The 27972-nt window shown below is 38.7% G+C and overlaps 1 protein-coding gene across 1 annotated transcript; it reads left to right on the plus strand.

Moving 5' to 3' along the window:
* On the plus strand, nt 1-27867 carry RALA (RAS like proto-oncogene A). Its single transcript, XM_036429795.2, has 5 exons — nt 1-144; nt 10033-10181; nt 16867-17075; nt 22911-23085; nt 26118-27867. The coding sequence occupies exons 2-5, from the start codon at nt 10068-10070 to the stop codon at nt 26238-26240; spliced, it is 621 nt and encodes a 206-aa protein (XP_036285688.1). The 5' UTR covers nt 1-144; nt 10033-10067; the 3' UTR covers nt 26241-27867.
* Nucleotides 27868-27972: the final 105 nt, after the last annotated feature.

Below are 27972 nucleotides of genomic sequence, written 5' to 3' on the forward strand. Positions count from 1 at the left end.
CCGCCGCCGCCCGTCGGACTCCTCCTCCTCCAGCTGCTCGCGGCGCAGAGCCTCCGGGACGAGGACCGAGTGCTCTTCTCCGCCGGCGCCAGCGCCGCCGCGGCTTCCGGGGCCCGTGGGGCGGCGGACTGGTGTGCGGTGCAGGTGAGCGGCGCCCGCCGGGCCCCTCGGGCGGCGGGGGCGGCCGGAGGGTCGGCGGGGGTGTGTCCGGTTGGCAGCGGGCCGAGGCCCCGGCGCCGGGCCCGGCGCGGAGATTGCACCGCCCGCGTTCTGCCCGGGGCGAGCCCGCGATGGAATCCGGGCGCAGGGTTCGCCTCCCCGGAGCCCGGGGCGGGCGCGCCTCCGAGGGCGGGCGGCGGCGGCGGGGAGGTCCCCCGCTCCCGACACCCGCTCCAAGTTTTCTGGGTCGGAAGGTCACCCCGCATCTCTGGCCCTCCGCGCGGAGGACCCGGCCTGGGCGGTGCCCGCGATCGGGGGGACCCGCCGCCGCCGCTACCCAAGTCTCTGCGCCTCACTCCGCTCCTCTCCCCTCCATCCTTTCTTTCAGCCCCTGGCCTGTGCTAGAGCGGCTCAAGGAAAGGTTTTGGGGGTTTTTGTTTGTTTGTTTGTTTGTTTGGTGTGTGTGTGTGTGTGTGTGTTTCAGAAGGGTTATTAGATTGTACGCACTGAACTCAATAAGCCGGTTCTGGGCTCTTGCACAGGTTTGGCCCATATTCGGGTAATTCCGCCCCTACAACGAGGGAGACAATATAAGTATTTTGAGCGAAGGGTAGTCCGCCCCCGTAGGTTTTCCAGAAGTGGCAGATGTGATGTGTACGCGTTAGGCTGGTCCATATGTGTCTGTGTCTAAGGAGGCGGGGCCGCCTGTGTTTTAAGGTTTAGGGAGAACTAAGGAGTTAACTGGCCTTTGCTCGGGAACCAGAATGTCCAGACTTGTGAGAGCTCATCCAAGTGCCATGGAGGTTGTGTGAGAACTCCAGTGCCACACCCAGCCTGTCAACCTGAACAACACCTAAGTTACACATTCTGTCTGGTGATGGTGGTAGGGGGAAGCTATACAGCATGTGTCATAGGTGAAATCTTGTCCTTCATTACAACTTGAATCATGTTCCAAAAATGGGGTGTAACAAATTTTCTCAGTGAACTCACAGGAGAAGGCATTTTATTTAGCTTATGTTTCGTTTAGTTTATGTATTTATTTAAATACAGTGTTATTATAAAATGACTGCAACTTTAAAACATTTTTAGACTTAGAATTTCTTCAGGGCAGAAGCCATGTCTTTACTCGTCTGTTTCCCTGTGATGGGCCTAGAACCTAGACATTATTCATTCATTTCTTCATTGAATGAATGAAAGTGTAAGTGAGCTCACAGTTGCCTTCCAGGAGTCATTTATTTTATTGGCCTGGGTTTGGGGTGGGTGTGGGTGTGGGGGGGTGTGTTCCAGTTTCTTGACACATACAGACTTTGCTTTGCCCGTCTGTTCTTTAACACGGTCAAAGAACAATTCAAGAGGAATCCCTCGCTCTCCTTTCAAAACTCTGTCCTCCCTTGAAAGGTTAACATTATATTTGTGGAATTGTGATGAGGAATTATAATAATTTGTATCCCAGAGTTAAAGGTTTACTACTTGAGCATGTTTGTCCAAGAGATTTCCTGGTGATAGTAAGTTTAAGTGTGGTGCTGATAGCCGTACCCGGTCTTAATAAAAAGAGGAAATTGGGAGCTGCCATTGTTTGGAAAACATGGTGCATCCCAGAATTGCTTATAGCGGCTCATTTTTCCCATGGATGCATGAAATCCTGTGACGTCCAATGTGACCTTGGCATCATTTACCAATAGCCACATTCACACCTCTTTTCAGAGATGCTGCTCTCTAGTGTGTCTGCTGAGGGTGCAGTCTTCTGTATCATCTATTTTGAAGCAGTTCTTTAACACTTTCTTTGAAGGACTTTCAGGTGGAAAATGGCCAATGATAGGAAAGACCCTTGCCTACCATGTGTGTGGGGGGTAATGTTTGTAGGTAGGTGGGTTATTTTCACTTAGGAAAGTCCAAGTAAAAAAGTGCTGATATCCTCTTTCCTTTCCAAATATCTGGTGGTGGTTCTCCACTGGTTTCCTAAGCTCCGCTTCTGAATAAATATACCAATATCATTTCTTCTATATGTGCATATCAGTGTACTATGTACTAGTAACCCTTACTAGTTGGATGGCAAGGACAATCACTTTTAAAATACTAGAATAAGAGTCTGTTAGTGAGGAAAAAGATTTATGATTTTGAAGAAGTAGGGAGACAGTATATGGTTCCCATTGTTTTATAAAATGTTTTAATTTTTAAACGCTAAGGAGAGGAAGGAAGCCTGCAATTTATTACCTCATTGTCATTATCACAGTGGTCAGATTTCCCCTTTTGAATGTATCAACCCTCCTGATAATAACATTCCTCATACATTGATTGCCTGCCAAGTCCTGTGATAAGAGCTTTACGTACATTATTTCAAATCTCTGCCAGATAGGTAGTTTTCCTACTCTTTACTCAGTGAAGCCATTTGCCAGTGGCTAGGCAGCTAGTGCGTAGTAAAGTCTGAATATTAAAGTTATGACTTCTTAAAGCTTGGGTATTGCAATTAATCCTAAGAGGCTGAGGAATGAGATTCGGGAAAGCAAGATACTGATCGCAGCACACGGTTGGCTAGTGGGGCCTGCGGCTACGTACTAGCAACCCTGGTCAAGTAGCTGGCAGTGCAGTAGCAGTTAATCTCTCCTGTTAATCTCCAGTGTACATACAAATGCAGCGTTATCACCTTTTATAGGTGCTGTGATGAAAAAAATGGTTGGGCCTTATTCATATAAGTGTCCTGGAAAAATAGAGTACATTATTAGGAACTCAGCTAATAGTGTTGGATGACTGCTTTTTACCTCTGAAGTATTTGAAATTTGAGAGGATTTTTTGAAACCTATTTATAGTAATCTTTCCTTAAAGCATGTTGTTCTTTCTTTCACTAAGAGATTGAAGGGGGAGAGGTTGTAGGGGAATGGGAAGAATGGTAAAAGAAGCAAAGGTGTACTGAGTGTATTTTTACCGTTTTAAACCACATGCCATTTTCTTTTTGGTTTTAATATGGAGGCTTAAAGTGGGCTGAACTCTTGTAAGGGGCTAATTGCTGTTCAGTGCTGGAAGAATTCTCTTCACTCTCTCTAAGCCTGTGCAGTTTAAAAAAAGAAAAAAAATCAATTTTAAATGGGCTTAAGACAAATGTATTCATCTTTTGGTTTTAATAATTAAAAAAAAAAGGTACATAGCTCAGTATCTAGCCCTCATTAGTAACAGTTATTTTTTATTTCTTTTTAGCTCTAAGACACCTTATCGTACTCATTAGGATTTGGTTATAATATATAAAAAGTACAATCAAAGCTTTGAGTTTTTAAAGGACTTGTGAGTAAATTTTAGAAGAGAATTTTAATCTTTGATTTAATTATACCTGAAGGTGAAGACTTAATTTCTCAATGTCAAGAAGGTAGTCTGTACAAGCCAAAAAAGCAAATTTCCCTAAAATATTATAATACTATCCTGAAGGGCTTTCCCAGCTAGAATCCTATATTAGATTCAGTAGATATAACCTTTGACACAAGTAATCTCTTTGAAATGTGGGATCCAATTTCACTGCTGAGTTCACTTATTGAAGCTAAATATCAGGGTTTGACAGTGTCATCGTGAAGAATAAAGCAGCAAGATTGTGAACTGACTTCTACTCCCAAATGCATTATGAAGGTGAGGCAAAAAGATCCCAGGTTTTCACAAAGATCATGATTGTCGTCACCCAACCCACAGGATCTCTGCCTCTGTGTTAAGCAGTTGAATAGCTAACATAGTGCATTGAAAGTGGAGGTTGCCACACCGCTGAGTGATGGCAAATGCTTTGGTTCAGCTGCTCGGTCTAGATCTGCTCTAGATTACGGCAGCCGCCTTTTAGCCTCTGGTCGCTCCCCACCACCAACTCCTCTTTCCTCCCCGTGTTGTCAGAGCAATCATGATACTTCCCTGCGTAAAACCCTTTTGCAACTCCTCTTTCCCCATTAAAATAAATTCCAGACTCCTTTTATCCTCAATCACATATACAGAACCTTCAGGATCCTCCTTCCTGACCTCAGAGCGTCATCTCTTTTCTTTCCAGGAGATTCAGCTTCAGCAATGACAAGCTTCTGGAATCCAGCATTTTCTCAGTCCTCGATTTTTCTCTTCCTGTCATTTTAGCCACTCCTTCCCGCCAGTCTAGTATACTTCTACTGGTCCTTCAGAACTCAGCTTAGATTATGTCTCCAAAATTTGCATCTTGATTAGTTTCTTTCTCTTAACATCATTTCTGGTGGAAGAATGGAGAGACAGACAAAAAACAACTTTCAAGATGACTAGTTATGTGCCATCATAAAAATATAGCTCTTACACTATGGGCAGACAGTGCCTTCATTAGCCTATTGTAAATTTTGTTAACCACTCCACAGTAACCTCGTAACTACGTACACATACACTCTTAAAAGCCTTCACAGGCCTTTATCCGAAGTTCCCAAACTTTCTCAGTTTATGGCAGCCTATTATAAGTCAGTAAGTTTTTTATAGCATCCTTAGGTCAAAAGAAACATGTAATGGTTTCATTTCTTACACTAGTAGCCCTGTGCACGAATCTGTGCTAGTAGCTCTTCGCTTGCTCCCCTGCCCCCTCCTGGCTCTCCACCGCGCCCGCTGGTAGCCAGTAGCTCACTGCCACCCTCCTGTAGCTCCCTCCACCCCCACCCCCACCCCCAATAGGTCGCTGCCAAGCCCCCTCCGCTGCCCGCTTGTAGCTTGCTGCCCCACCCTCCTACTGATCCATGATCCGGTTGTTACTCGGTGGGTCATTGTGTTTCATAGCATTTGCACATTACATCTTTATTACATGGGATAGTTAGAAACAACTTAATATATACATTTATGTCCCAACAATTTAGAAGCTGTTTGAAAAACTGATACACATAAATAACTTTCCTTCTTAACTGCATAGAGCTACTTTGTGTGTACAAAGGTTTATTCAGCCATTCACTTGTACTTGGACATTTAAGTATTTACCAATATTTTTCTATTACAAATTACCTATAATCTATAATAATAAAAGCATAACATGCTAATCAGAATAGATGACCTTCCAGACGAAGCTGGGTGCCTGCCAGTGGCTGGAGGGAAGTCCTGGTCCTGGGTGCCAGAGGGAAGCCAGTGCCGGCAGCTGGGGGAAAGAGGCCTACTCTTGCACAAATTTGGTGCATCAGGCCTCTAGTGTTACAATGAAAAACTTTGTTTATATGTATTTTTGTATTGTTGGAGGTACTTATATCTTCAAGATAAATTCTTGTGTAAGCTTTATTAGATATTGCTAAATTCCTCCCCCTATGCAGTTTATTATTTTGAATTTCCATCAGTAGTGTATAAGAGCGCCAGTCTCTGTACCCACGCTTTTCCCTTTCCTCTGCCCTGCTGACCCCTACTCCCCCAGGTGCATTATCTTTGTCTTTTTCTCTCTCAAGCTCCAAGGACCCTTCTTCTGCCTCTATAACTTGTTTCTTTAGCCCATTTCTTCTACGGCTCACTTTTACTACCTCTGTAACTTCTAAATGAACGTCCTCTTAATAACTTGAGTTCCTGGTTCTGAATTCTTTCTTTTCCGAACTCAAGTACTGAGATTAATAATACATCATCTATATATTGTATTGTTTGTTCACGACCCCAAGTCAAGTCTCCATCCATCACCATTTATCCCCTCTATACCCTATTCTTTTTGTGTATAAGTTTTAATTCACCCCAAACTTAACTACTGAAAGCCTACTGTTGACTGCAAGCCTTATCAATAACTTAAACAATCGATTAACATATTTTGTATGTTATATACAAATCTACCTAATAAAAGTAACGTGCTAACCTTTGTGATGCCCACCAGCCAATCAGAAGTGAGCATGCAAATTAACACAACAAACATGGCAGGTTAATATGCATATGCAGGCACCAAGTGGCTCGGGGCATTCCACACCACCCCAGCCGCTCTGAGCGTCTGAGTAGCGGGTAGCGTGGAAAGGCATAAAGGATGCTTCTGTCCGGAGCAGAAAGGTAGCTCCAGCCAGAGCGAAGGCAGCGCCGGCAGCCAAGGAAAGGAAGGCCCATTCTTGCATGACTCTTCGTGCACGGGGCCTCTAGTAACATATTCTTACCATGAAGTAAGCTAGAGAAAAGAAAATGTCATTAAGAAAGTCATAAGGAAAAAATGTACAGCATTGTACATATTTATTGACAAAAACCCATGTATAAGTGGACATGTGCATTTCAAACCTGTGTTGTTCAAGGGTCAACTGTACTTAATCTACTTCCATCTTTACAGATTTGCCTATTTGGAAATTTCTGGACTCCATAAATGGAATCAGACAATATGTAGTCTTTTTTAAGTGCTATGTAATTTACATCTAACATCATATTAGTTTCATGTGTACAACATAATGATTTGCTATTAGTATATATTGAGAAATGATCACCACAGTAAATCTAGTTAAACATCCATCACCACACATAGTTACAAAAATATTTTTTCCTTATGAGAACTTTTAAAATTACCCTCTTGGCAACTTTCAACTAAGTCAGTAGTATTATTAACTATAGTCACCATGCTATATATTAAAGCCCCTTGACTTATTTTTTTCACTAGAGGTTTGTACTTTTTGGTCCCCTTCACCCATTTTGCCCTGCCTTTGGGAAATACCAGTCAGGTCTCTGTAATTATGAGCTTGTTTTTTTTCTTTTCTTGTTTTATTTTTCAGACCCACATGTAAGTGAGATCATACTGGATTTGTCTTTCTCTTGACAATGTAAGAAACATTCAAACCTATAGAGAATTTTTGTGAGTTTATTTGAGCCAAACTTTCAACAATTGCTGAGAAGCAAAATCTCATCAGATTAAGATGATGCTTCAGCGAGCTACTGGCATACAGATTCGTGCACAGGGCTACTAGTGTAAGAAATAAAACCATTACTTGTTTCTTTTGACCTAGGGATGCTATAAAAAACTTACTTTATTTTATACAGTACAGTCAAGAGAGAAGACAAAAGTGAGTTACATGAAGTCCTTGGTGATAGATAAGGGAGATGGGAGAAAGCAAAGTGGGGGTTGGATTAAAAGTAAAATGATAGACATATACATCTTTTACATAGGTGGGTGCAGGATAGTTAATAGTCAACAATTAGTATGATAATAGCAATGAGAGGAATTATGTTCTCCATGGGGTGCATTGGTTGTGCCCTGAGAGGTCTGGGGAAAAGAGTTGCCCTGACATTCCAAAGGTATGTTATGGTAGGTGCAAAAGACAGTAGGCTAAGTTAAGGTAAAGATTGACTTTAGTCAGGGAAGACTCTAGCCGAGGACATGACTACCCACTGTCAACTGCCTTTAGTTAAAAAGTTTTACTTTCAGATCATCCTTTGTGGTTACTTTATCACATGTGTCAAACACAAGGCCCGCGGGCCAAATCCGTCCCGCCAGGCCTTGCAATGTGGCCCGCACCCCGCTGTCATCACTGCACTCCGCTGCGTTTCCATCACAATGACAGTTTATGACTGTTCAGTAAACCATTCGGCCCGCAATTTAAAAACAAACGTTGACTCGCACATGTGCGATATTTGTTGACTCGCACATGTGCCCATCTGACACTGGCGTCCCATTTAAATTAATTCAAAGACAGTTTCCCGTGATGCCAGCATTTGCAATGACTACTAATAAATCACAAGGAGACTCTCTAGACAGAATAGGAATACTCACTCCTACCTGAACTTATTTTCGGACAGGGTCAGTTTTACGTTGCTTTCTCTCAAGTTCGAAGAGCATGTGACGTTAAAGTTAAAGTTGTAAATACTTCATCACAGTGGAGATTAGTAAAGCACTCTGAAAGTGTTTTTACTCTTAATGTGGTATACAGAGACATTAGAATAATATAAATTTAATCAATTTACCAGTCATTGTTTTTATCAATGTTGTTATATCATGTTTTTATTGTTTTTATATCATGTCTTTGGTTGTTATATCATGTTACTGTTTATTAATCAATTTATATATTATTTTAATATACATTACTAATTTTCTTTCATCTCTAACGCTTTTATTATAGAGAAAGGGTAATAGCGATATTAAAATATTTCTTCTAATTAATTTCTTTTCGATGTGCACGAATCTGTGCATCAGGCCACTAGTAGGTCTATGATGATCTATATATTTGAGTTAAAATTTGTATTAAGGTATCCCAGAGTGGAAGCTTTAAATAATTCTTTAGAGACTTTATATCTTGTTTCCTTTTTGGGTTCCACAAAATTGGGTCATGTCAATTTGATTTTAGTAAGACTTACAGAGGCTGGGCCTTTAATGAAAATTTTGAAACCTAGTGTGATAATATTCAATCAAACCCAGGGATCTTCTAAGCTGCTTTCTTGTTTGTTTGGTTTTTGCTTGTTTGTTTGTATGAGGAAAAGATAGAATTCTTCTGAGTCTTTCAAAGTTAATTAGTAGCCCATCTTTAGATATTAGATAACCAAAGTATTTGACCTGAGGTAAATAGAACCAGATTTGTTCTTATATATCTATGTCCCTTTATAGCTAGCTATTGTAATTGGTATATTGTGACCTTCTGAGAGTCTAATAATTTTCTAGAGAATAAAACTAAATCACCCACATGTAGGGTAAGAGTGTAATATCTAGAAAATTTAATATCATTTAAATCTGCTTTTATTGTAGTATCTAATAAGAGGGACTTTTTGTATATTCCTGGGGCATTATTGTCCAAGTAAACTTGTATTCTTCCTAGGTGAAAGCAAAGAAATATTGACTGTCTTTTTCTACTATCTGTACTGAAAAATATTGACAGTCACAGAAATGTCTGATATTAAGGTGTATGGGTTTGGAACCACAGGATGTTTGGGAATAACTAGATTATTTATAGCTCTGAGATTTTGTACAGTTCTCTATTTTTTGACATTTGGTTACTGGAAGGAAAGGAGAATTACAGGGGCTCATACATGGAATTATAACTGGTAACTATTAAAAAGGAGAAGGGGAAATACCGTCTCGTCCGTAGAGCAGCCCAGTGAGCAGCGACTTGGGAAAGCTGTATCTGTAGCCAAAATAAGTCAGAGAGATGCTGAGAAGGAAGGGTACAGTCCCCAGGTCTTCTGATAAGATAAACTCGTCTTGTTTGGTCCTCCACACAGACTCAGTGTTTGTGTGACTTCATGGCCTCCCTTTCCTTAGAAAAGGTACCCTGGCCAAAGGGAACAGGATGTCATTAATGTACCTCACCAGCACAGCTTCTGAAGGAATCTGGCCTTTCCGCACTGAGCAATGCATGTAGTAAACAAATATGCATGTTCCGTGGAAGGACACAAGATCCAGGACTTCAAACATTTGTTTATTAGCCATTTAGCCAACATTCCAGTGCTAGGATACTCTAGAGTTGGGGTAGATGGTGTTGGATTGTATTGATAATTTTGCCACCAAATTGCTGGGATGTGGTTCTTTTCTAAACTGAAAATAAGCCTGTCAGTTGGCAGTCTTCTTTTGTTGTCCATTTTCTTACTGGAACTAGAAAAATATGTCTTCAGTTATTGCTAATTATTGTTAATATGAAAACAAAGTAATCATTTGACTGGTTTTTATAATCTATGCGATTATATTCTCATACGACTCTTATTATCGTCAACATGTGGTTGTACTGGGATATTTTCACTTTTGGTCACAGCTCATTACTGAAAACTATTATAAGAGAAATGCCCTTGAGTTATGTATTTGTTTTATTGGCATGGTGTCCTCTGATAAGTGATTTTTCCCTTAAATGAGCACACTTCATTTGCCATCTGTTTCAAATGACTGCAGGATGAAAACTAGTATCTTGAAGCATAAGAACATAATCTCTCTTTCCTTTACTGGATTCTGAAGAAGAACATACTGAGCATTATTTACTCTCTCATTCTTTTTAGATTCTCCTTACTCCTTTGGTGAAAACTGACATAAGATGGCCACAAATAAGCCCAAGGGTCAGAATTCTTTGGCTTTACACAAAGTCATCATGGTGGGCAGTGGTGGTGTTGGCAAGTCCGCTCTGACTCTGCAGTTCATGTATGATGAGGTAAGTGCTAATTTTATTTTATTTTATTTTATTTTAAATATATTTTATTGATTTCTTAGAGGAAGGGAGAGAGATAGAGAGCTAGAAACGTCGATGAGAGAGAAACATCGACCAGCTGCCTCTTGAACACCCCCTACCGGGGATGTGCCTGCAACCGATGTACATGCCCTTGACCAGAATCGAACCTGGGACCTTTCAGTCCGCAGACCAACGCTCTGCCGGTTTCGGCTTTTTATTTATTTATTATTATTATTATTATTTTGTAAGTGCTATAATAATTTTATAATGGATATCAAAGTTTGGGCTTTCAGAGAATATTTCTCTAGCTTAGTTGGTGCTGTTTTGGATTAATTCCTTGAATCTTTGAAAATTAATCTTTTTTTTTTCCTTTTTAAATTCAGAGCCAACATTTATATACAGATTTATATACCAAGTCAAGAACTCAAGGTTCACAAAAACCTTATCCTTTAAAAAACAAAACAGATCTAGAAACAGTACCTATTTTTAAGCAATCTAACTTGAGCCTTTATTTTTAGAGTTTTAATGGCAATTTTTACCTTGAATTAATAGAACTGATGAATATAGTACCTAATTGAGACTTGAGGTTAACATACATAAGGTGTCCTATAATAACTTCACTTAAAAGATTCTTTATTGTGTATTTGGCATGATATTATTACCTTCACCATTAAACAGGTAAAGGCTGTATCCCTAAAATGTAATTACTAGACAGTTTATCAGATTTGTGTGCATATAATATATCAGACTTTATCGATCCAGATTTTTTTCCCTGGAAGACTATTATCAAGTCTTAAATAATTTAAGAGTTGGTCACCTAATTTAAACATTTATCCTCAATTCTTCTTCAAATAGAAGCAGGGTTTTGTGGTTACTCTTTCTTACCTATTCCTCATAACAGTCCTGCATGGTAGGTAGTGGTATTCCCATTTTACAGATGAGAAAACAAACCCTCAGGTTATTCAACCTGCTTAAATTGGTCTCTTGAAAAAATCTTGCAGATTTCTAACACCCCTTGTCTCCTTCTATTCATCCTTCTATACCATATTTTTCATACACACAAATATCTTAAATCCATCAGTTGTCCCACTTGTCAGTGACTATAATAATTTGAACAGAGGGAAATTTGAAATAGTACTTTAAATGAAATTACTAATTTTATCTGTTCAATTCTGTTGTCCATACTATTCATTTAACAGCTACTTTTCTTTTTTTTTTAATTTATTTTTTATTGATTTCATAGAGGAAGGACAAGTGAGAGATAGAAACACCATTGATGAGAGGGTATCATTGATTGGTCGCCTCCTGCACACCCTCCACTGGGGATCGAGGCTGCAACCCGAGCATGTATGTGCCTTTGATCAGAATCAAATCCAGGACCCTTCAGTCCACAGGCCAATACTCTACCCACTGAGCTAAATGGGCTAGGGCTCTTCTTTCTTTTTTTAAAAAAAAAAACAAAGTGTACAAACTATTTACTTTTGTCAAGTGTAAGAATAATGGTTTCCTTTTTCAAAAATTATGGCTCATAAGACATTTTTCCACAAAGTACTTGCTTTAGGGTCCTAGTTAATATTTTCTTTTTCTTTTTAAAAATCATTGTAATCTTTTAAAAAATTTTATAATTCATCTTTCGATTATAGCTGATATACAGTATTATATTACTTTCACATGTATACCATAGAGAGTAGACATTTAAATAACTTATGAAGTGATCACCCTGATAAGTCTAGTACACCATACCTAGTTATTAAAATATTACTGAGTATATTCCCTATGCTGTACTTTACATCCCCATAACTATTTTTGTAACTGGTAAGTTGTACTTCTCAATTCCTTTCACATTTTCACCCATTCCACAAACCCCTCTCTGATATAGAAACCATTAATTTGTTCTCTATATCAGTGTTTTTCAACCTTTTTTGGGCAAAGGCACACTTGTTTCGTGAAAAAAATCACGAGGCACACCACCATTAGAAAATGTTAAAAAAATTTAACTCTGTGCCTATATTGACTATATATAAAGTAATTCTCTTGAATAGGAATCAAATAAACACAAAGAAAGTATTTTATAATTACTTTATTATGAAATATTAAGTAAACAAAATAGTGAAAAATTATAAAATTCTTGTCTTGTCTGCACCTACGGCACACCAGGCAACAGTGTGCCGCGGAACAGTGGTTGAAAAACGCTGCTCTATATCTATGAGTTTGTGTCTGTGGTGTTTGCTCATTTATTTTTTTTATGTTTCACATATAGTATTTGTCTTTCTCTCTCTGACTTCACTTAGAATATTAATCTAAGTGAAGGGTGTTATGTTGTTGCAAATGGCAAGATTTCATTCTCTTTTACGGCTGAGTAATATTCTAATATATATAGACACACACACACACACACATATATATATACACACCACTTCTTTTATCCATTCATCTATCAGTAGACACCTTGGTTGCTTCCATATCTTGGATATTGTAAGTAATGCTGCAGTGAACATTGGGGTACATAGGCCTATTCAAATTAGTGGTTTAGATTTCTTCAGATAGCCAAAACCGGTTTGGCTCAGTGGATAGAGCGTTGGCCTGCAGACTGAAAGGTCCTGGGTTCGATTCTGGTCAAGGGCATGTACCTCGGTTGCAGGCACATCCCCAATGGGGGGTGTGCAAGAGGCAGCTGGTCGATGTTTCTCTCTCATCGACATTTCTAGCTCTCTATCCCTCTCAATTCCTCTCTGTGTAAGATCAATAAAATATATTTTGTTTAAAAAATAGATTTCTTCAGATAAATAACCAGAAATGGAATTGCTGAGGCGTGTGGTAGTTCTATTTTTAGTTTTTTTGAGGAATCACCTCCATACTGTTTTCCACAGTTGCTGTACCAATTTAGAATCCTATAACACCAATGCATGAAGGTTTTCTTTTCTACACAACTTATTGTTTGCTGATTTATAGATGATAGACTTTCTGACAGGTGTGAGGTTGTATTTCCTTCTGGCTTTAATTTGCATTTCTTTGATAATTAGTGACATTAAGCATTTTTTCTTATGTGTGTTGGCCATCTGTATGACCTCTTTGAAAAAATATCTGTTCAAGTCTTCTGCCCATTTTTTAATTGGATTGTTTGTTTTTTTGGTGAAAAGTTGTTTGAATTTTTATGAATTTTGCATATTAACTCCTTATTGAATAAATCACTGGTCAATATCTTCTCCCATTCAGTAAGTTTTCTTTTTGTTTTGTTAATTTTCTACTAATAATTTTAGTTTGATACAGTCCATTTTTTATTTTGTTTCTCTTGCTTGAGGAGTCATAGCCCCCAAATATATTCCTAGGACTGATGTCAAAGAGTTTAATGCTTATTATTTTTCTTCTAAGAATGTCATGATTTCAGGTTTTATATTTAAGTCTTTAGCCCATTTTATTTTTGTTTATAATTTAAGAAAGTGGTCTAGTTTTTGGTTTTTTTCCATGTGTTTGTCATTTTCCTGACATCTATTATTTTTTTTAAATATATTTTATTGATTTTTTTACAGAGAGGAAGGGAGAGGGATAGAGAGCTAGAAACATCGACCAGCTGCCTCCTGCACAGCCCCCACTGGGGATGTGCCTGCAACCAAGGTACATGCCCTTGACCGGAATCAAACCCTGGACCTTCCAGTCCGCAGGCCGCTCTATCTACTGAGCCAGCCAAACTGGATCCGACCTACCATCTATTATTGAATGCACTATCTTTACTCCATTATATATCCTTGCCTCCTTTCTCATATATTAGTTGATCATAGAAGCATAGCTGGGCTCTCTATTCTGTTAAATTAACTTTCATGTCTGTTTTTAATGCCAGTACCATGTTGTTTTGATTACAAAAGCCTTGTAGTATAGTTTGATAATAAGTGGCATGATACCTTAGACTTCATTCTTTCTCCATATTGCTTTGGCTATATAGGGTTTATTGTGAATCCACATAAATTTTAGGATTCTTAGGTCTAATTCTGTGAAAAATGCCATTGGTATTTTGATAAGGATTTAATAGAATCTGTAGATTGCTTTGGTTAGTATGATATGAATATTTTTAACAGTGTTAACTCTTCCAATCCATGGGCACAGAATATCCTTCCATTTGTTTTTATCTTCTTTTATTCTTTCAGTATCTTCTAGTTTTCCAAGTAGAGGTCTATTACCTCCTTGGTTGCATTTATTTCTAGATATTTCATTCTTTTCAATGCAATTGTAAATGGTATTGTTTTCTTAATTTCTTTGACAATTTATTATTGATGTATAAACATGCAACCAGTTTCTGAATATTAATTTTGTGTCCTACTTTACGGAATTCATTTGGATGCCTTTTTTTTCCTTATCTGATTGCTATGGTTAAAGTTATGGTAATTGTGGGTTTGTCATATATGATCTTTATTATGTTAAGATTTGCTCCCCCTATCCTCATTCATGAGAGTTTCTATCATGAATGAATGTTGAATTCTGTCAAATGCTTTTGTACCTATTGAAGTGATCATATGATTTTTATCTTCCTTTTTGTCTTTTTTAATCCTCACTAGAGGATTTTTTTCCCATTATATTTAGAGAGTAGAAGGGAGGAAAAGAGACACAGAAATAAAAACATTGATATGAGAGACACATCAATTGGTTGCCTCTCACATACACCCTAACCAAGGCCAGGGATGGAGCCTGCAACCAAGATACATGCCCTTGACAGAATTGAACCTTGGTCTCTACAGTCTGAAGGCCAACACTCTATCCACTGAGCCAAACCAAACAGGGCTTTCATTTTATTTATGTGATGTTATCTATCATGTTAATTGATTTGTTCCATTGAACCAACCTTGCATCCTGAGAATATATTCCACTTGATCACAGTGTCTGGTCTTTTTAATGTATTGCAGAATTCAACTGGCTAATACATTGTTGAGAATTTTCTTCAATGTTCATTAAGGATATTGACCTAGAATTTTCTTTGTCTAATTTCTTCAGAGTATACTGGCCTGGTAAAATAAGTTTGGGAGTCTTTCCTCATCTTTGATTTTTTGGGATAGGTTAAAAAAGATAGATGTTAATCTTCTGTGAACGTTTGATGAAGCCATCTGTTCCAGGACTTTTGTTTGTTGGGTGGATTTTGAGTACTGATTTGATTTCATCAGATTTTTTGTTCTTCCCTGATTCAACCTTGGAGGATTGTATGTTTCTAGGAATTTTTTATTTCTTCCGGGTTGCCCAATTTGTTGGCATACAAATGTTCATAGTATTTTCTTACAATTCTTAATATTTCTGTAGCGTCAGTTATTGGTTCTCTTTTATTTCTGATTTTAATAATTTTAGTCTCGGTTTTTTCATGATGAGCCTGGCTAAAGGCTTATTAGTTTTGTTTATGTTTTCAGGGAACCAGTTCTTGCTTTCATTGATCTTTTAAAAAAAAATTTCTGCTCTGATCTTATATTTTCTACTCCCTGGTGGTCAGTGCATATCATAGCGAGCAGTTGAGCAGGCTTAGATTGTCCCGACCAGCGGGAGATTAAAGTGGGGGCAAGGAGGCACCTAGAAGGGAATGATAGAGGACAGGAGACCGCGAAGAAATGGAGGCAAGACAGGGTTCTGATCAAGCCTCGAATTTTATTGTTGAAGCTGAAATATATATATATATATATACAGGCTGTAGGGGGAGGTTGCTGCGGGGACATTCCAAGGCGGGGCAAACTGTGGGAAGGAGAATCAGGGAAGGGGTGTTGTAGGGATCTTCCGGAGCAGGATGTGTTAAGCAGCAGGATGTGTTAAGCGATAAGTTATCTTTAGCTTCTGGCCAAACCGCAGGGCACCACGTGATCTCTGGTGACTGTGAGTTGTAAGAGGAGTTGGAAACTTACCTCCCAAGATGGAGTTGTATTTTCTAAGATGCTTGTATCAACTCAGATGGCTCCCAACATTAGATATCATTAGCATATTATGCTTTGATTGGTTAAATGGTTGACCGGACAACCGGATGCTTAGCATATTAGACTCTTATTATAAAGGATATATATAAAAAGTTTGAGGAGAAATCTCAAAATTCGACTTGATTCAATTTGGAGTAAGAAAAGATTTAATGGTACTTTCAGTGTTTACCTAAATATAGACTTACTTTCAAGTTATTTCTTTATTTCCACAATTCTGGCATGAAAATTGATATTTATTATAGAATCACATAGAAAGGGATTCTTACGCATTTAATAAAATACTGACATACATCTTTTTATAGCATCACGCTTTTCTGCGCTTCACAGGTTTTATGTTTCCCAAATTGTAGGCAAGACCCTTTCCACCAACAGAAAGATTACAACTTGCTTTATTGTGGTTGTCTAGAACCAAACTTTCAATATCTCTAAGGTATGCCTATACTTATCTAATAGTGTTTGCAGGTAGTATTTTAAGGGAGAAAAGGGGTACACATTTAAAGCTGTAAACAGCCTAGAATTGATAACTCACCACTCATTTTTTATAAATGAGGAAGCTGCCAAATTGTCTTAACATGAAAACTTAAATTAATACCATCTTTACCATTGGGGGAAATTGAGGGTACAGGACCTCTCTCTGTTATTTTGGAAACTTTATGTGAATTTGTATTTCAAAATAAGTTTTGAAAAGTAAAGCTAATTTTTAAATGGATTTTTCATTTTTTTTTTAGTTTGTGGAGGACTATGAGCCTACCAAAGCAGACAGCTATCGGAAAAAGGTAGTGCTGGATGGGGAGGAAGTGCAGATCGATATTTTGGATACAGCTGGGCAGGAGGACTACGCTGCCATTAGAGACAACTACTTCCGGAGCGGGGAAGGTTTCCTCTGTGTGTTCTCCATTACAGAAATGGAATCCTTTGCAGCCACAGCTGACTTCAGGTATGTCAGGGAGTAATGTTGTTGCTCTTATTGTGTAACAGTTTCTTCCCCAGAAGCAAGTGGACAACTAGAGGTTCTTACTTGGTAGCTTTCACTCTAAATTTGTTTATTCCCTCTTTGAAATGTGGCTCTGTCCACTATATACTTACACTCAGATGCTATCTCAGTTCCAGTTGTATTGGACCTTGAGACAGCCTCGCTATCCAACATTATAGTAGTCTCTTCATGCATTATAGTAGTATTTCTCTTTGGAATAGAATATTACTACTGCCATAATAGTTAACGTTTGGATCACATAATGGATTTCTGACCCACATTTTAAATCTTTTTTCGTTAGTCACTGTTTTCTCAGGACCTGTGTAGAGTGCTCAGCAGGCATATTGCCATCCTCCTCACAATATAGATATCCTGACAGCATGAAATGAGATTTTTAATAGAAATAATAATACTGTAGATTGGCACACTAGATTATTTTGTATATCTTTTATATCTTATTTACCATTTGCTTAATCAAAATCTGACACCAATTTGGTTTGATGGAGAGGGGAGTATAGGAGAGAGGGGTTCTCTTTATATCCAAGAGAAATGTAACATAAATAAGCTCCTGAGTAGTCTCATAAATACTTCATGCATAATCAAAAGTATTCTTTAATTATATGTTTTTATTTCTGTGTTAAGTACCTGCTTTGGTATTGGGGACACAAAAGAAGTATGTCTTGTTTTTAAGATTCATACAGCTTAGTTGAGTAAGACATGAAACCAAAAGCAAGTTAGTGACAAGTAGGAGACATGAACAGTCATCATTACAGAGGATCCAGGAAAGGCCTTCATGAAATGGATGAGCCTGGAAGACAAGAAGGATTTCCACAGTTGAGGAAAGAAATTATTTCAGATGGCTGAGTAAAGAACTGAACCTGAGCCTATACAAAGTATTCCTTTTTATGTATACTTGAAAGTCTCAAGAACTTAAAGGACTCTAGAAAAACATTCTTTACAAAAGCATATCATTGAGAACCTTTTAAAATAATGTGTTTATTTGTAAAATTAAGTTTGTTGATTTCCATAAGGAAGCAGTTTTGTATGCGGTAAGCTGCAAAGGGTGGCAGATACCGGTAGCTTGTAACGCTGGAAGACAGGTTGAAAGTTACATAAATGTCAGTGCTTACTCATTCGGCAAATATTTGAGTGCTTATTGTGTCATAGCAAGTTCTATTATAAGTAATGGAATAAATTTTATCATCATAGTTACCAAAGCCAAAGTGGTATTTCAAGGAAAGAAGGTGTTTTTATGCCAAGAGAAAGACTCTTGGGCTTATGGCTATTACAGTGAATCATTCATTACTCCTCTGTTGTACCTCCAATATGTTGCCCTTCTCTTAAATAACAGTGTCTTAATGACGGACCAGCCATCATTGAAAGGGGATTTTGAGACTGTCAGTAGTCCACATGATCAAATCTGCAAAGTGCACCTTTGTCCGCTCCTCTGTTTAATCTTTGGTCCTCCCCCTACCAAGGTGGAATCCATTGTTTATCTCTGTTTGTGATGTGTTTTCCCCAACTCCAATAGCACTTATACTGAGCTTGATTTTATAGGTAAAGATTCTTGAGAGCAGAACTCATTTCTTACCCATGTCAGTGTTCTTAGCACCTGTATTTGGCACAGTTGCTAGCATATCTTTACTAATAAAAGGGTAATATGCTAATTAGAGCAGATGTCTTCTGGATGGTCATCCAGATGTCCTTCCGGACAAAGCCATGGCGGTTGTTGCGAGGGCTGGGCCCAGGCTCAGGCAGCTGCAGGTGACTGCGAAGGGTCAGGTTCAGGCCGGCAGTCGCAGCAGCGGAGTAATGGGAGCGGCACCTTCCCCTCATCCATCAGGTCGCCTCCTGCAGAGGGAGGCTAGACTGTGGCTTAGGCCGGGGGCCGAGGCAGATGTGGTTAAGGTTGATCAGGCCAGCAGGGGAGCAAGTTAGGGGTGATCAGGTTAGCAGGGGGGCAAGTTAGGGTCAATCGGGGCAAGGTAGAGGTGATCAGGCCAGCAGGAGGGCAAGTTAGGGTCAATCAGGCTGGCAGGCAGAGGCATTTAGGGGTGATCAGGCAGGTAGGCGAGCAGTTAGGAGCCAGCGGTCCCAGATTTCAAGAAGGATGTCCCACATTGGAGAAGGTGCAGGCTGGGCTGAGGAAACCCACCACCACCACCCACATGCACAAATCTCCTGCACTGGGCCTCTAGGCTATAATAATAAAAGTGTGATATGCTAATCAGATTGGACATCCTTCCAGACAACCTTCCGGACAAACGGCCTGCAAGGGAAGTCCGGGTCCCAGGTGCAGAGGGAACTGGTGCTGGCAGCCGGTGGAAGGAAGGCCTACTCTTGCATGAATTTCATGCATTGGGCCTCTAATAATATACAATGTTTGGTAAATGATAGAAATGTTAGAAGACTCTCTTGCTTTTTTTTATTCTCATTTTTCCTATGTCATAAATGAAGAAGTTGGACCAGTTTGTAAAGGTTCTTTCTTATTCTAAAGTCTCTTTAACTCTATTTAAAGAGAGCATCACAGTAAGCAAATGTGTATGAATGTTCTAGACACAGCAGTATCTTTCTCTGACATTCAGGAAAGTAGCTAATAAAACCAAATTATTAATAACTTCAAAGAATATTGTCTTCTCACCTCTGAACCCATTATGTCCAAGTTTTCCATGGCCATGTTTCTGAAAGCATTAATCACATTGTAATTTCAATACTAGGTCTTCCTGAAACACCTGACTCATAGTAGTTTTGTAGGTATTTATTAAGAAATAAATTGTTGATTATATATAATATGACCAGAAGTGCTAGAGTCACAAATTAGAGTTACTCTTACAGTCCTGGTGGTTAGTGAAACTGAGTCATAAGTCAGTTATTATTAACATCTTAGTTTAGGCTTTTGTTCACAAAGGAAACTGGGTAAGAAAGTAACAGCAAATTGGTGTTACCAGCACTGGGAAAGATTGTGATTGGCTGAAATCCTCTTCACAGATCCATCAGAAATTTTATACCAGTAATGCTGAGTGTTGAGATGCTTTTTGCAAGAAATCATGTGAGTGGTAGGAAACGGCACTCTAGAACTGTGCAGCTCAGCCTGTCACCCAGATACGGTACTCCATCAATGTTTTTACTTTCCAAAAGGATATTTAAGGTAACTACAAATCAGTGAAGGATAGAGGTGACTGTATGTGTGGTCCATAGTTTATTCACACTAGAAAAACTAATAATTCGGATCCAAAGAGTGTCCTGCAAGCATTGAATCGGTGTTTATCACTTCATCAGTAATCAGGTGAATGTAGTACTAATGATGCTAAGACACACACTTTTTACATTTTGTCATCTAAAATCAGGGCTGCGTCAGATTGTATGACATCTTAATTGCAGCAATTTTTCTTAGTAGTGCATGAAGTAAGTAATGCGTATCATTAGTGACTTCTTAAATGTGCGTGTGTCTGTGTGTTAAGTATTACCCAAATTTATAAATGAAGAAACTGAAGCACACAAAGGCTCAGTGACCTCCTACCTGGTCATCCAGTTAGGAGTGGCAATGCAGTTAAAAGTCAGCAGGTCCCTATTCTTGCTTTTAAAAACTGCAATACTGGCTCTTGTTAAACAAATAATGCCTCTTTTATCACAACATATGGCCATCCCATTTCATATTGCTAAAATGGAATATGGCGAATTTTCTTTATAAAATGCAGCCCTACCCTGACTGGTTTGGCTCAGTGGATAGAACGTTGGCCTGTGGACTCAAGGGTCCTGGGTTGGATTCCAGTCAAGGGCATGTACTTTGATTGCTCATCCCCAGTGTGGAGTGTGCAGGAGGCAGCTGATCGATGTCTCTTTCATCGATGTTTCTGGCTCTCTATCCCTCTCTCTTCCTCTCGGTAGAAAAATCAGTGAAAATATATTTTAAAAAATAAAACATTTATTAAAATAAAATAAAATGCAGTCCTTTTCCTTACTGTGTATTTTTTAATGTATTAAACATTTTTATGTAAAGCATTGTTTTTAAACTATGTAATTAAAGCATTTTATGACATCATATTGTATCACTCGTTATCTTGTTACTACCAGTCCTAACCCTCAGTTGAAACAACTAATTGAAAACATTTTTTCAGAAAGGTAAATGTCTTTATATGATCAACACTTTTCTCCCACCTTTCTTTTACCTCATCTCCTCCCACAGGTTTGCTCTAGAATAAAGAGGTTTCCCTCTGCCAGTTTGTAGCTTTGCCACGCAGGGGAAATGTCCTGTCACGTGGAGACCCTCACCATAATGCCCAGTGGACACCTCGGTGTTCATTCCATATCAGAGGTAGGGGTCTCTTGTGATGAATAACTTTTGGGAACTAAACCTCTTTGAACAGGGTTTGTTCCGCTAGACTTTCCATAATGGGAGGCCCCATAGTATCTAGTGTAGAAGTTGTGTGTGTGCTCTGGAGTTAGATTTCTCAAACTCATATGCTACTTCTACTTAACTGCGACTCAGCAAATAACATAAGTTCTCTGTGCCTCATTTTTCTTATCTGTAGTAGGATGACAATGCTAGTGCTAACTGTAGGTTAGGGGTGAGGATTAAATGAGATAATATATGTGAAGCATTTAAAACACTTAAAGCACCTGCTGCATTGTGAGCACTCAAAATTATTTAGCAGATGCTAAGAGGCACAAAATAAACTAATCTGAAAATAAACCATGACAAAGATTGATGCTGTCAAACATCACGGTAAGATTCCTACAAAATCAGATGCATGGGCTGCTCTGTCATTCTAATAATCGCCTTAATTTTCTGATTTTCTCTTAATCTAAAGTATTTACATTTCTATAGTTTCAATGTCTCTTGATTTCAAAGGAGAAGCATCTGTAAATCTAGTAAATCTAGGTCTCACAAATTTCTTTTGTTTGTTGATTTTACAAGAAAATATCTAATGGATTAATAATAATCCATAAGAGTAGCTAGCATTTACTGAATATTTACTGTGTGCCAGCACAATTCTAAGCACTGTATGTTTAATTCTCACAGCAGTTGTATAAGGAAGATATCATTGTAGTCCTACTTTACAAATGAGAAAACTGAGGCAAAAAAAAAAAAAAAAAAAGGGCTGTGTTCAGAGTCGCATGACTAGGAAGGGCAGAGCCGTGATATCTTTAAAATTGGCGGTGGTGGCACTTTCAAAGCTGAAAACTTATCTCTCAATGCAAAGTCTATACCCGGGAGCTGGCTTCCAGATATTCCCAGCTCATGTGGGGCTTTAAGAACATTTAGTTGGACCTTTGACATGGTGTGATAGCAATGGCGCTCTCTCCATTTGTGTCCTCCTCCAAAATCCCATGACCCCAGTTTAATCATTTGAAAAGCATCAGACAAATCCTAACAGATATTTTTCTACAAATTACCTAACCAGCACTCTTCAAAACTGTGAAGGTCATCAAAAACGAGGAAGGTCTGAGAACTGTCACGGCCACGTGGAAGCTGAGGAGATAGGATGGCAAAAGGTCATGTATCCTAGATGGGTTTCTGGAAAGCGTTCAGGGAGAAGTTGCATTTGATACTTCCATTTCATACCTCATCTGCCATATTGTATACTGTCTTCCTTGGGGTATTTTTACTTTTTTCAGTTAAGTTGAATGTGTAACTTAAATGGTTGATGGTAGGATAAGGAAGAAGTGTTGCACACTTTCTACCATGGAATAAATGAGCTGATTGTTATTATGCAGAAACAAATAAGTGCCAAAAGCAGGTGGTATTTTAGCTATTTTAACAAATACAGTTAATGTTTCTCATTTTCTCTCATCCAGGGAGCAGATTTTAAGAGTAAAAGAAGATGAGAATGTTCCCTTTCTGCTGGTTGGTAATAAATCAGATTTAGAAGATAAAAGGCAGGTTTCTGTAGAAGAGGCGAAAAACAGAGCTGATCAGTGGAATGTTAACTATGTGGAAACATCTGCAAAGACACGAGCTAATGTTGACAAGGTAAAGGTGGCTTGCTGTACTGCATGTTAAAAATAGGTTGATTTTATTTCACTCTGCTCCATTTTGTCCAGAAATTCTGAGACCTTCAAATCACAATTTAATATGTGTTGATTTTCTTGTCGGCCCTGAATGCTTGAGTGCAACATGTTAGGGATCTCTTACTTCCCTTTGTCCCTTGGTTTCCAAGAGACATTACAACAGGAGACACCATAGTAAACGTATTTTTTGTTGTTGTCGCACTGCTAGGATTCCTGGCTTGAATTCTTGCCTTTTTTTCTTTTCTTTTTTTCCTTAATTGACTGGATGATTTAGAAGGAATTGTATAAGTCCACCTGTCTGGCCCCATTTAAGTGTCAAAAATGAAGGGGCCCTAGATTAGAGGATCTTTAAATCCCTGTATAACTCTATTCCCCATCCTCAACCTCTGTTTTGCCCTGAATGGAAAGGGAAACCACCTACCTTTTTTCCTTATAGTCCTACTTTGTTCAGACTGGTCTTTCCTGGAGACTAGGTGAGGAACTCCGTACCTGGTTTCTAGGAGCCCTCCCAGGGGCATTTCATCCTGCTGCCAGCGATTGTCTCCAGTATTTAGGCAAACTGCCTGTTGGGCTGAGGCAGTACAGGTTTTAGAGCCCTTTTCCAGCCACCAACCATCTAGGCCCCACCAATGCCTACAGCACTTGATAAACAGATTCTGCCCTGGCTGGTTTGGCTTAGTGAATAGAGCGTCAGCCTATGGACTGAAGGGTCCCCGGTTCAGTTCTGGTTAGGGGCATAAGCCCAGGTTTCGGCTCCATCCCCAGCAGAAGGCGTGCAAGAGGCAGCTGATCAAGGATTCTCTCATCATTTATGTTTCTCTTTCCCCCTCTTTCTAAAATAAATAAAAATAAATATATTTAGCCGAAACCGGTTTGGCTCAATAGATAGAGCATCGGCTTGGGGACTGAAAGGTCCCGGGTTCGATTCCAGTCAAGGGCATGTACCTCAGTTGCGGGCATATCCCCAGTTGGGGGTGTGCAAGAAGCGGCTGATCGATGACTCTCTCTCATCGATGTTTCTAACTCTCTATTTCTCTCCCTTCCTCTCTGTACAAAATCAATAAAATATATTTTTAAATAAATAAATAAATAAATATATTTAAAATATAGATTCCGCCGAAACCGGTTTGGCTCAGTGGATAGAGCATCGGCCTGTGGACTGAGAGGTCCCAGGTTCGATTCCGGTCAAGGGCATGTACCTTGGCTGTGGGCACATCTCCAGTAGGGGCCGTGCAAGAGGCGGCTGATCGATGATTCTCTCTCATCGATGTTTCTAACTTTCTATCCCTCTCTCTTCCTCGCTGTAAAAAATCAATTATATTTAAAAAAAAATAAAAAATAAAAATAAATTTAAAAAAATAAATAAAAACATAGATTCCTGGTTCTTACCCCCCAGGGATTTTGATTGCTCTAGTTTAGGGTGGAACCTTGGGTTTGCATACTGGTTGTCTCCCAGGTGGTGCAGACTGGACTGCCTGAGAACAGCGCTGCTCTAGATGGCTCTGCTTGTGCTTGTAGAGTCACAGCCCCGATTCAGAATTCAGAAGGTTAAAAACATTAGATTTTTTTTGTTCATTTATTGTAGGTCTTAAAACAGTGTCATTACTGTCTCAAGCTGATCAAAATTTTTTAGTCACATGGTGAGATTCCTATAGAACCAAGATATGTGTACAAAATGAATACTGTAAAATTTCTACTCAGTATACAAGTTTTCTTTAAAGTTATGGCCAATGTTTTTTAAAATATTAATGAAAATAGGTTTTAAGGTGGTATGTTCGGGGTTTTGAAAGGCAGTGTTGCACACTATCATAGCATTAGTGTTTTAATATATATATTAAAACACTAATATAGTATACCTTGTTTTCTCCTCACTGATGTTTTGAGCAGGTTATAGAACATACTCTAAACCGTATTGTCTGTAAGTGGAAAAGTATCATGTCTTGTCACAGAAAACAGATGCCGTCTCCCTACAAAATGCCTGTCCTCTTCTAGTTTCCAAATGGGCCATTGAGTAGATGCTTCCGAGAGGCAGATTTTAAACCCTCCATGTGAATCCACCCTGTGAAAAGCTTCCTGACCATCAGAGTTGTTGAGCTAGAGCCTGGCCTGATCCAGGAGGCTCTGCCTGTGACAGAGGAATTTAGAGGACCCTCTGACAGACCTGCTTGTGTGCCAACTGGGTGCCAGGTTCATCTGAGGACATTCTTAATACCCTTCTAGCTAAAGGCTTTGCCTTTTTAATATTATTTTTGTTTGTTTTTTCATTGCACATGAACATGCTTATTGTGCAAAAAAAAAAGTCATAATTTGGACGGAGAAATATGAGGGAAAAGTGAGTCACTCTTCACCCAGATTCTATCCCCTCCCCTTCCTCTGGGTAACCACTGCCAACATGTATGTATCTCTCCAGACGTTTGCTTGCATTTATAGGCCAGCATACAGAGTCTAAGGGAGAGGGTGTTCGCTTGCTTTTCCCCATATAAATAGAGTTTTTACAGTATGTAGTATATAAATGTATAGTGTGCTTACATATTGTATGTATAGCATTTCTGTGTATAAAGATAGACAATTTCTGTGGTTTGTTTTTAAATTATACGACAGATAGGACTTGTAGTTCTTTCCATGTCATTATATATAAATGCACTACATTCTTTTTAGATCTGCAAAGTGTTCCATAATTAGGCTTTTTCATAATTCAGATGTAATCCATTGAGTTTTATCTTTGGCGCTGTCGTCACTTTTATCTTAAATATTGGAATGGAAAGATCAGGTTTTATTATGTGAACATTTTTACCAAAAAGTGTAATTCAGAAAATTTTCCAGTTTTTACATTTTCCCATTATATGTAGAGAAGTAGACTTTAGTTTTCCTCTTCCTATGCTCCCCAAACAGCCCTTAAATAGTTATTCTTAGATTATGTCTAAGGGTTACTGCTGTGATCCTGAGAAGTACCAAGCTCATACTGTTTGATTTACTTTTTTTTCTTCTTTCTAGGTATTTTTTGATTTAATGAGGGAAATTCGAGCCAGGAAGATGGAAGATAGCAAAGAAAAGAATGGAAAAAAGAAAAGGAAAAGTTTAGCCAAGAGAATCAGAGAAAGATGCTGCATTTTATAATCAAAGCCCAAACTCCTTACTTATCTTGACCATACTAATAAATATAATTTATAAGCATTGCCATTGAAGGCTCAATTGACTGAAATTACTTTAACATTTTGGAAATGGTTATGTATCACTAAAAGCATGAATTGGAACTGCACTGAAAGTCAGATTCGCTTTAAAAAGAAATTAAGGTGGCTTCTCAAGAAGCAAAGTTCAACTCCTTTCATAATTGCCTACATTATCACGATCCTGAATGGAACATATGAGTTTGTGTTTTGAGGGCAGTCTTTACTAAACTGTTAAAGGGGTGTGCTGGGTTGGAGAGTGGGAGGTAAAGCTATTTTATATCATTTTACTGCCTTGAAAATGACAATTGTGAACGATAGTTAAACTGTACCACTTTTTTTAACCATTATTATGCAAAATATAGAAGACAAGTTGTTGGCATGATTGTTGCATATAGTTATGAGAGTAATTTATCTGTGGACCTGCATTAATTACCTGGTGATTGACCTAGAAGAGTGGTGTAAACTTGCACATGGAAATTTTTTAACATGCCTTAATTTAGAAACTAAAAAATACCCAGTCACATCATTCTGGGTGTGTCCTCCTTGGTGCCATGGGCCATTACCCATGTGTCCTGGTGAGAGACTCTATACCTGGTAAGGAATACAAAGTTTCTTGAGAAATTACTGTCTGCTAGGTAGTCTGTTCAAATTTAAAATGTGTGCCATACTCTGGTTCTTCAAAGTAAGGTTCCAGAGCTCCTGAATGCTTTTAATTAACAATACGGGAGTTTAAAGCAAAGGGCCAGCATATTCCTATAATTTTAGACTATGAGGATTCAACACCAGTTATATTTTAGTGAACCCTCTTTTTCTTTAAGATGCTAGTTGCTGGAAATCCCTTTCTGCAAGTGGTAAGCATGTTAAGGTTTTTATCTCCTTGGAGCAATCACAGGAAAAACATCAATAGTACTAACACATTTTGGGGAAAGTACTAGAACTTGGGGGAAATATTCATGCTTGCCACCTGTAATTTTTTTTTTTTTCCATCCTCACCACAGGATATGTTTTTATTGATTTTTGGAGGAAAGAGGAGGGAGGGAGAACCATTGATGTGAGAGAAAAACATCCATCAGTTGCCTCCCATGTATGTCCTGACAGGGAATTGAACCTGCAACCTTTTGGTGTACAAGATGACACTCCGACCAGCTGAGCCACCCGCAGGGCACCACCTGTTAATTTTTAAATTTGTACTCATAAGATTACATTTTGGCTATATGGGCATTATTAGGTGTATTTGTCTCCTGTTTGTGTTCATAATGAAGAACGCTGTAGCTATATTTTCCTTCAAGTTAACATCAAGCAACCAAGCCTGAGTACAGTGCAGAAAAGCAGCATACACACAGGTTAAACCTTAGGCCCGTGTCACCATTATGTGTACACCCACTGGAAGAATTCTAGCATGCTATTAAGGAACATAATTTCAGTGGGAAACCTACCACTGTCAGATTTTTCTTTTATTTTTTGAAACAGAGCTAAGACAATTGATTCACAGAGCTTTTTTTTTTCCTTTTCGTATTCAGTCCTAATTTCAATAGTTCAGGCATTCCAGGTAACAGATGTGTAAGTAAAGTTAATGAAAATAGGCTTTTTAGAAACTCAGCTCTTTGGATATTGCACCTGGCTTGTTATGTTCAATATTTGTCCTTAAAGGGTTTGAGATGTACATCTTTTATTTGGTA

This window comes from Pipistrellus kuhlii, unplaced genomic scaffold (genome assembly GCF_014108245.1).
Source record: "Pipistrellus kuhlii isolate mPipKuh1 unplaced genomic scaffold, mPipKuh1.p scaffold_m20_p_10, whole genome shotgun sequence".
NCBI lineage: Eukaryota > Metazoa > Chordata > Mammalia > Chiroptera > Vespertilionidae > Pipistrellus > Pipistrellus kuhlii.